The following is a 10,678-nucleotide window of genomic DNA, read 5'->3' as shown; positions in this document are numbered from 1 at the left end:
CGGGGCTGAGTTGGATGTTAATGGCCTAAACGACTCTTAAACGCGCGTGTTAGTGTCACCTAGTGCTTCCGGGGGCAAATTGGGGATTCTTTATTCCCGGGAGTACCTAAGGGTCGTTTTGGTGAATGTGAGGTCTCAGGGGGCTGTTGTGGTTTAGTTTGATGAGGTCGAGGGTTTAGGTAACTCGAACCATGTTAGAACGTCTCGTAGGATAAACGAGTCATCTTGATGTCATTAGTATTGATTGAATGTAAACCGACAGGTGTTTGAGTTTTGGGATAACTTAGGGATTTTCTAGCTCATGGTGAACCCGGGTATTATGTCAGGTGAGTTCATGATGCCCCTTTTTAACTCTTTTAAGTTTTGGGCTAGCATGCACACCTAAGTGATTTTCTTGATGAAACGTTTAAACTGTTTTACATAGGCTTGCTAGTATATGGTAGGCCTTGGGATGTTATAGTGTGTATATATATATACATTATTGTTTGGCCTATATTTGGCGATGTTGTAGTCGTATCGACTACTGATACTACGAATGCCTACTTTGTGTTTGTATGCGTTGATGAGATGTTACGTGTTTGGGTTGTACGTTTGCTCGACCCTGATGTTATACTTGGATGTTATATATATATTTATATATATATAGGGATGTACTTGTAAGGATGTTTATATATATATTTATGTATATATATATATATATGTGTGTGTGTGTGTGTGAGAATGATTATCTATCAGTGATGATGACTTAATTGATGTACCCTTTTTATTTTTAAACTTTTGGTATGACTATCATAATTATTATTACTGATGTTATTTATTTAAAACTTGAACTCACTTAGCTCAAGCTGACTTTGTGTGCATGTTAGTGTGAGTTTCAGGTTAGGAAGAGGATGTCTTATCGCTTGGATGTGCACGAAGCTACTTGGACGGTGAAGGGCATACGTAGATGGAAGAATTTACTTTTGAACATTTTATTTCAAAAAGTTTTATAAATTATATTTAAATTGGTTTTGGGCAAAATTCCCGGGTTTTTGGGAACTCATTTTATTATTTATGTTTTCCGCTGAATTATACTCTGAGATGTTTGTTTTAATGGAAGGAACCGTTTTCAAGTTTAAATATTTTCTTAAGTATTTTGTATGAATATCAACTGTAGGGTTCCCGGGGTTCGGGGCCTTACACCTCATGACACTAGACGTTACCAAGATACAAATCCCTGCCTATAAGACACCAAAAACCAGAAAGAAAACCAAAGCCAAGAAAACCAAGACCCTACTTCATGACTCACCAGAATCCTCACCTGAACCTTCACCAGCTGACCAACAAATTTCAACATTCCTACCCCAAATACCTTCCTTACCACCCTCACCACCACAACAACAAACCCAATCCGAACCTTCTCAAGTCTCAACACCACCTACCCAACCAACCTCATCCATATTCACCTCATCAGTTTTCAGCTCACTAATACAAACAACAAGCTTATGGAGCAAAACTGTCATTACTTCCCCAACCTAAACCTTCACACCATCTACAACACAACCATCACCACCCACTACTACAACTTCACCAATCATTACCCAAGCCATCACCCTACCTTTGCCAACAACCTCACCACCCATCATGTCCACCACCCCACCATCCACCATTATCTCATCAAAACCCATTTCCCGAGGGATGTCTTTGATACCTCCGGTATACGCCGATCCTATCCTCGATAGGATCGCCGCACTGGAGGAATCCAACGCTAAGAGGGCGAAAAGAGAAATTATACTCCTCAAGTTCATTAAAGAGATGAAGCAAAAGGCGTTGGAGGATGAGGAAGAAAAGGCGGCTCTGAGGAAAAGGATAAGGGTGTTGGAGGAGCAGAAGGAGGCAAGTGACGCTCTTGCTGAAAATCAGAGATTGTTGACAAACACATTCCACACCCGAATCCAGAATCTACAAACATTAATGAACCGTGAGGCCTCTGAAAACGCTAATCTGAAAGCAGATCACACAAGACTTGGAGACAGGTTGACTACACTTGAAAGAGACTTACGAAGTGCTAGTGCTCTCAGATCTAGTGTGAACAAGAAAATCGAAGATGCAACGAGAAGGTGGGATGTTGAAAAGGAAGCGACAAACTCAAGAGTTGCACATCTGGAAAATCAGCTTGCTTCCTCCGCCTCTCTCGATACGCTGAGAGGAGAAATGGAGGCCATAAAAGAAAAGATCAAGGAACAAGATCGTCTAAATGAGCTACAGCTCAAGACGAATGAAGATATGGTGAGCAAGTACCAGGCGGCCTCAGACCTCATAGGCATTCAAAAAGACGAATTTCATGGTCTGGAGGATAGGCTTAACGCTGTTTTTGGGACTTGGAGAAGGTCTGGTGAGACTTCTCAAGTCGGTGGTTCACAGCCTACCGCAGGTCCTTTTGTGACCGTGCGAGGAGTTCAGGCTGTTGTGTCTGAAGGAGAGGCGACTGTTAGTCAGTTAGTATAACAGGGCGGCCGGTCTAGTGGTGTTGGTGGTGGTTATGATGGTGATGATGATGGTGATGAAGAAGATGATGATGAGGAAGAAGATGATGACGATGATGTTCATGATAGCTTTGATGAGGATGACGATAATGATGATGAAGGTGGAGACGGAGGGGCCAGGGCAGCAGGAAAGAACTTGGAGCAACTTATTGATCAGAATGCGGAGGTGAGGGTTAAAGATGATTACATCAATTACTCACCAAATCCAGACACTCCTCCTGCTCAAGTTCAGACTATAGAGACTCCTGCTGCTGATCCCGTCTCCATTCCAACAAACGACTTGACACAGGAACCACTAAAGAGAAAGGGAAAGAATCATATAGTGTCAAGTCGTGCATGCGCCCGCGATCTCATCTATCCTTACCACGATGATTCACTGATTGTATATGCCAAGTATAATAAGGAGAACGCATGTTAGGCGATTAGGCGATACAGTGGTGATCTAATTTATCTCAACCATCATGAGCTGAAGTCACTACCAGAGCTCGACCTCAATTATCTGCGAAAAGCTCTGGGTCATGGTGCGGTTGGGAGCACTCTGGATAGTTGGATCCCAGATTATCTTCATTGACAGTCGAAGGTCGATTACAAGGAGTTTGAGCCAAATAAAGGTCGGAAGTATAAGAACCCAAGAGAAATAGACCCAGCCACCGGAGAGCCACGAACCATGTGGAGATACAGGGCACCAAAGAATTGTCATATCATCTACCATGGAGAGCCCTTTGTTCCCAACATCCTCCGAGACTTCACAGGCTGGAAATTTGACAACACAACAGGGGAGGCCGTCATACGCTACAAAGATCTGCATGAGATTCGCGTATTTGACGAGCATGAGCTAATGGGGTTGCATATAGAAGGTATCAAGAAGCTCTACAATTCACCCCTGGGAACCGTCGAGGACATCGGTCGTCAGAACACAGACCGGATAGTGGAAGCTTCAACAAATTTGTTAGAAGAGTTGTTGAACTTCCACTACCCGAGGACGGCTGGTTGGATTATGACACTGACGGGTTCCAATACTAAAGACTAGAGGGAGATTGTTAGGTCCCTTTTGTATGTTTTAGTCTTTTGTATTGGTTCGGTTATGTATTAGGGGACGTTTGGTCATTTTGTATGTATTGGGCCACGGTCTATTGTAAAGAAGCCCATTGGGCCTTAGTGAATATAACTCATGCTTCTCATGCATGACACCCTATAAATAGGGAGCATGCCATAAGAGAAATAACCTTTTGGCAAAAATTCTATTTCTCTAACATTGTTTTCTCTCTGCTCTCTCTTTCTTACTCACTTTTCTTTACAAGAAAATAATCTCTAGATCCGAGACCTCTTGGTTGCTTAGTGTGATTTCCGCTAGTACTAAGTTAGGTTGATCCAAAGACATTGTTAGATCCACCCGATTAGGGACCTACAACATTGTCTATAAATTATATTGGTGGCGGCCTGGACAACTCAATGCCCCTGCCGCAATGGGATGACGGCCTGGACAACAGAATTGGTATGCCGCCATGGAGCGATGGCCTAGACAACAAGAACAACGTTAAGTCCACGTCTTACCGAAGAAGTTTGAAGACAATTAAGTTCTAATTAAGGTGTAGTATTGGGTTAATTAATTGCTTCAAGTTATAATGTTTAGTGGTCATGGGTCATGCATGCATGCATGTACGTTTGTTTTAGTCTTTGTTTGTTTCCTAGCTTGTTTTAAATAATAATTAGTCTTTGTTTGTTTCCTAGCTTGTTTTAAATAATAATCAGAGTGGTGGGATATATGGCATGTCACACTACTACCCATGTTATATATTTCATTTTCTGCCTCTATTTTTATAATTAGTAGGACTAATGGTAGGCTTAATTCTAATCATATTGGACTTTTAAGACCATGCGTAGTGGATAACCTTTCTATGCTGGCGTTGTACGCTTTGTGACGCCACGTCATCATAGAGGGTTATACAAAAAAGGGGTGTTGTTGATCGATAACCTCCCTCTCAATCATTACCCTATTATTATTATTATTATTATTATTATATTTTTTAAAAAATAACAAATCCACATCCAATTACTATCAAGCATTGACCAAACCCATCAATAATCATCAATTTTGACCAATTTTTTGAACCCTTAACCCAAGCTTTAACACCTTTTAACCCAAAACTTCTTAGATCTAGACTTGATATTTTTACCAAGAACACTTTCTAAGACATTTTTATGAAGATTTTGCTCAATTCTTTTTGTATTTTTTTTTGTTTTTGAGGTTTTTGTGAAAATTTTCTTGTCAAGAACACTTGAACACTTGTTTTCTTCTTCTCAAGATCAAAACCCAAGGTTGTGATCCAAAAACCCTCAACTAGTGAGCCGAAGCTTTATACCAATTGTAGGTCCCTAATCGGGTGGATCTAACAATGTCTTTGGATCAACCTAACTTATTGCTAGCGGGAATCACACTAAGCAACCAAGAGGTCTCGGATCTAGAGATTATTTTCTTGTAAAGAAAAGTGAGTAAGAAAGAGAGAGCTGAGAGAGAAACAAATATAATTTATAGACAATGCTGTGGGGGAAGCGCCCTCGAACTCCAAACCCTCCAAGGCGCCGCAAAGGGGAGGGGGGTATGGGTGGGAAAGGCACCCCACTATGGGTGGTCTAGTAAAACTTTGAAATGTAAAGTTTTTGACTTTTAAACTTTTAAGGGATAGATGGTGATATAACTTTAGATGTAACGTAATACATAAAACGTAAAAAAAATAAAGATGCACCTGAAATATAAAAAATGAGATACTATGCTCGTATCCGTATTGAAAATATATTAAAATGAGTAATACTCGTACCGAATTTGTTGGCATGTTACGGGTAAGGATATGGGTAGCAGCACGGGTACAAACTGGTACGCTACCCGCTTTTGTACCGTTTTATATTTTTTCAAATCTCCAACGATGTTGGTACCTGCATGAGTAATAAATAAGATGAATTGGTCTAGGTATCGGTATGTGCATGCGTACGTGATGGTGCCAAATTGGCTAAGTTAGTACACATATCAGCATTACTAATATCACAATCAAAACAAAAGGTAAAACCAATAAACTATAATACCAAAGTAAACCTTAATGGTCAATATAATGATAGGTTGCGATACCTCGTAAACCGTAACGCGTTCAATGATGATACATTTCGAGGATTTCTTTTAGATATTAAATATACATGATATCAGTATAATCTCCACATATTACAAACAGGTGCAAAATACCGAACGCACCGTACTGTATTCGTACTCGTACCCGTATCGAAAATCAATAAAAATGAGTACCGATACCCGTACCGAATAGGCTAAATCGTCATGGATACGATACGGGTATGAGTACATGTATTCGGGAAAAAATTCTCATCCCTACTATTAGATTTAGAGGTGCACAAAACGGTTTAAAACTCAAAAAATGGGTTTGGGTTGAAGCCTGTTCAGTTTGGTCAACAAAAGTCAAAATCGATTGGTTCGAGTTGAAACCGGTTTTTTGACCAAGTTACGATCGGTTTCCGTTCGAGTTTTAGCCCGGTTTCGGTTTGGAACCTGTTTTGACGAAGAAAATTACAAACCGATTTCTACGTAATTGATTTCAAACCGATTCGGTTTCGGTTTGATTTTCTATAATATAACCTCCAATCTTCCCAGTTCCCGCCAAAGTTTTGTGTTGAATCAATTGATGATAAACAAATGCTGAAGCGAATATCACAAACCCTGAAATCAATCACACAAATCTCTAATAATATTCACACACGAAGCAAAACCCTAATCCCCAATCCAGCAATTAACTTCATATTAGACGAAATTGACAGCCTTCAATCATCAAACCATGTTAATAATAATAATAACAATAATAATATTAATAAACCAATACAGCCTGCTGACACTGTATGCTCCAGCATTCAGGTGAAACACCAGTGGCCTGAGTGGATTGGGTTAATGGAGAAGTTGATGAAAAATGGGTACTTTGATGGTGTCAAGAATCATCCGTTTCAAAGTGGATTGTTGGATGATTCGAAGGGTTGTAATGAAATTCGGTCCGTTCAGACCGCGTGTCTTAACTTTGCGCGTGATCGGCCCGGTTTGATGAGGTATTAGAGGGGTTTTGTGGGGTTGGTTTGTGAGGGGTTTTCGTGCACGCCAAGTGTTTGATAAAAGTACTAAGTGAAAGTTTTAGGTTTCATTTGCATGTAAATTAAGAAAATTTTACAAAATTATATAATATGTTTTATATTTTAATTTTTATATATTTTTTGGATTATTTTTTTATTTTCTTTTTCTTATTTCCTTATCATTGCGAATTTTATAAAGTTATATGTGAAATTTCTAGGTTTCATGGGTGCGCATGGTTCGGCTTGGGTTCAGTTTTTGGCTAAAACGGAAGCAAAAACTAAAACTTCGGCTTTTGAATTTTTGAAAACCGTTTGGTTTCACTTTTGGTTTTTTCGGGTTTCAGTTTGAATTCGGTTCAGCTTGAGTCGGTTTTGGGCTAGAACCGAACCAAAAAGCGAAACTTCATTTTTTGAATATTTGAAAGCCGTTTGGTTTCAGTTTTTCGTTTTCATTTTTTTTCCCCGGTTTTGTCATCTGAGCTTAAAAATTTTGGGCGAAAAAAAAATATGGCTCATAATTGAATTTAAAACTGTTTGATAAAAGTTCTATATGAAATTTATAGGTTCCAGTTTACAAGAACATTTTTTTTAAATTTACTTGCATAATTATGAAAAGTTGACTTCATAAATAAATGCTCAAATAGAAGATTCACATGATTTTACATGGAAAAGTAATAAATCAAAGCTTGTGAAATGGGGGGAAATTTTGGGTGTTTCAAAAAGCTCGTGGCTCGCTTGAAATCGACCTGTTTGTAAACGAGCCGAGCCCGAGCCAAGGGCAAGTTTGACTCGCTGGCTTGCTCACCAGCTCATTTGATATAAAGCCCAAATTTTAATATATGTAAATTGTAACCCAAAAGCATAACCAAAATTATAGTATATGTTAAATTATAAATTTTGTAGTTATTAATCATGCATCTTGTGTATGTTAAAAAGAATATTTATTTTTTCTTTTTTTATACATGTGTGTAAAAATATAAACTTTTATTAAATGAACGAGTTTGCACGAGCTATTTATGAGCTGAGCTTGAGCTCAACTTTTCAGCTTGTTGATATAAACGAGCCAACTCGGCTCGGCTTCTCAAAAGCCCTAGGAAAACTGTTGAGTTTGAAATTGGTGTTCCATATAACGGAATAGGGTTTGACAGTGGAGACAAGCGACTATGGCGATTTGCTACGTCATCTGGTTTGTTGAGACGTTTTCGTTCATTACTTATGGGCCCTGGAACTCCATACATAGCCAATTTATGTCTTTTTAAGTTGGAGCGCTTTCTTGTCCGTTTGCCTATGTCCGATTGGTCTTAGTATGAGCCTACTATCATAAATGGATTTTTAACATTTTATCCTGCAATGAACTTTGTGACAACTAAACAAAATTCATTTTATTTTTATTTGCAATTGGCAGTAGAATCTTGTGATATTTTGTTTAATGTATATTTTGTTTTTATGTTTCTTTGTGTTCAGATGCTTTATGGACGGAGACATAGAGATGATTGCACGAGCCGGTTGTCCAACCATAGACAGAAAAGTTGTGAACTCTGGTAAACGGCTAAGGGCACACTTGGGCATTGATGAAGGAAATGTATGTAAGAATATTATTTTCAAGTGATTGATGATCATCGTTTTAAATGGGTCGAAACCGACACGACCCGGAAATCATGCCAGACATATGAGCTCGAATGCGCTATGAGTTTTCACTGGTTGACACGAACAAGGCCCGTTTATCCATAAAATGTTGTTTTAATTGTTTCTTTGAATAATACTAGTTTACAATTTACAGCCTAAAATACAAATGTATTTAAAATTTATTACATTTAAACTATAAAGCTTAATGCTTATTTTTCTTTTATCCTAAAATTCTGGCAATTAAATGTAAGACATAAACTATATTTTTTTCAATTTATAAACAGAACCTGCTTATGGGGTCTAACCAATAGTCCGTTTTTAACGTGTCAACCCGCGAAGACAGCAAGCCGACCAGAACACAACCTGTTTAAGTAAGCATTTTCGTGGGTTCGAATCGAAACTGACCCGATCCATTTAGACTCAACCCCTTGAATTTCATATCGTGTTGAATATTCATACCCATCTACATGTTGGTTTCTTCTAAAACGGAAATAAAATACTTTTTAAAATTTTTAAAACAATTGGGTTAAACGAGTGAACTCGCTGAGTCGGCCTGCTTAGGTACACGTATTCACGGGTCGACTCAAAACTGACCCGCTCATTTAGACTAAACCCAACCCCGTGCATTTTGCGTTTGTTAGAAATTCACACCCATCTACTTGTTGGTTTCTAAATCAGCATCTATATATATATTTTTTAAAATTTATAAAAACATACGGGTTAAATAAGTGAACAAAACACGAGCCTTTTAGGTAAATGTGCTCACAGGGTGGACTCAAACCCGTTTAGACTGAACCCAAATCCGCAAATTTCGTGTCGAGTCAAAAATTCACATCCATCTAGCCATCTAGGCATGTATCTGTAAATTGTTATCTATTACCAAACTTACAAAAAAATATTGTATTTTATATTGAATGATTTGGCAGGTTTGCAGCTCCTGCAATCTAAGGGGAAACTGTGAGAGGGCGTATATGAAGGCACACGGAAATGAAGGCGGTCACACTGTCGATGTTATGCGCATTGTACTCACATATGCCCTTGATCATAACAACCCGATTAGCAACACAAAGCTCGAAGAAGCAATAAGAAGATTGACTAACCATATGGTGAAATTCAGCAACAACAAACCTGATATCAACCCTTCAAACCGCAGCCCGTCTGTTCAAAAAAGTCCAACTCAGCAACAAGAACCCCAATCAACTCCTACATTCCAAGAAAGACATCCAAGATCAAGGGATCATGTTCAGTTGAAGGGAGATTGGCTATGTATAAGGTATATATTTATTAATGTTTGATAGATGTACAAGGTTATTTGTGTCTTTTAAAAAGTTCCAAGGGTATTTTCGTCCTTAAGTGTGCTTTTAGTAATTCAGCTAGAAACATGCTTAAGGAAGAAAATACCCTTAAATTATGAGGACGCTAATAAAAAATGTTTAATACACGAGCGAAACCAAATCAATTCACAAAATTTTGTTAAAAGATGTTTAAAATTATTACAACACGCGCATCTTGGTTGTTTATATTTTTTTTCTTTTTTTAACAAAAATCTTTTCTTTACAGTTTGTTTTCAAATAAAAACACAATTTACGTTGGAAAAGCATGTCAAATGTAAATATTCTTTCATAACCAACTTTTACGATTCAGTTCCTGTTACATACATCTAATGAACCGAACCGATAAAGTTTTGAAATTCAACCTCGAGTGTTCCATATAGTTTATGTTGTCTACTAATTTAACTCTTTTAACAATTATGACAGATGCAATTTTTTTAACTTTGCCAAGAACACTAGATGTCTGCAATGCCATACAAACCCGCCAAAAAGGCGACTCAATCCCGGAGAATGGGAATGCGACTCGTGAGTTCTTTCATCCTGTTTTGTTTAATATAAAGTTTGAACTCACATTTAAAGCCACTTGTTTTGCAGATGCAATTACATAAACTTCAAAAGAAACATGGTATGCTTGAAATGTGATCATAAGCGCGCAAAAGCATTCAATACTTCAACGTGGTTACAACGATCGAACGCAGTCGACTGATCGACCACAAGATGAACTTTGTTGGGTATTGGATTAAAATGAAAAGAAAGTTTTGTAAAAGTGTTGTCCTTATTGCTTTATTTACTAGTGCATTGATAATTTGTTGAATGGGTAACATGTTCGTTGAAACTGACTGAACCGTACTACATACAAAGCATTTGGTATACACATATACCCGTCGGTCCTTGGACAAACCCACGAAGCCCGAATGATTTCCTTATTGATCCCCCAATACTTTTCTGAGGTTTATATGTCTAAAGAGGAACGAAATTGCTATGTTTAGAATATGCGTTGAAACGAGGATGATTACGATATTAAAAGTGATAATAAGATATTATGAATCTAATTTTCGTTTGTATTACTAATGGTGG

General features: G+C 38.1%; 1 protein-coding gene across 1 annotated transcript; it reads left to right on the top strand.

Annotated features, from left to right (window-relative positions):
• Positions 1–6,222: 6,222 nt before the first annotated feature.
• Positions 6,223–10,464, top strand: LOC143619147 (zinc finger protein VAR3, chloroplastic-like). Its single transcript, XM_077091151.1, has 5 exons — positions 6,223–6,623; positions 8,109–8,226; positions 9,197–9,543; positions 10,028–10,126; positions 10,196–10,464. Exons 1-5 carry the CDS (start codon positions 6,223–6,225, stop codon positions 10,305–10,307), a joined length of 1,077 nt encoding a protein of 358 aa, XP_076947266.1. The 3' UTR covers positions 10,308–10,464.
• Positions 10,465–10,678: the final 214 nt, after the last annotated feature.

The sequence above is a fragment of the Bidens hawaiensis genome, unplaced genomic scaffold (genome assembly GCF_021521415.1).
Source record: "Bidens hawaiensis isolate Kalapana, Puna unplaced genomic scaffold, B.hawaiensis_p1.1 tig00002414_1, whole genome shotgun sequence".
Classification (NCBI taxonomy): domain Eukaryota; kingdom Viridiplantae; phylum Streptophyta; class Magnoliopsida; order Asterales; family Asteraceae; genus Bidens; species Bidens hawaiensis.
The sequence above is the reverse complement of the archived record's forward strand: the minus strand, read 5'-3'. Positions and strand labels throughout refer to the sequence as shown.

What these genes read in the sequence shown, in the direction of transcription:
- LOC143619147 (XM_077091151.1), top strand. Translation starts at nt 6,223, where the DNA reads ATGCTGAAGCGAATATCACAAACCCTGAAATCAATCACACAAATCTCT. An exon ending in TGGGCATTGATGAAGGAAAT is followed by an intron (nt 8,227 to 9,196) that starts GTATGTAAGAAT and finishes ATGATTTGGCAG; the next exon opens with GTTTGCAGCTCCTGCAATCT. An exon ending in GGAGAATGGGAATGCGACTC is followed by an intron (nt 10,127 to 10,195) that starts GTGAGTTCTTTC and finishes CTTGTTTTGCAG; the next exon opens with ATGCAATTACATAAACTTCA.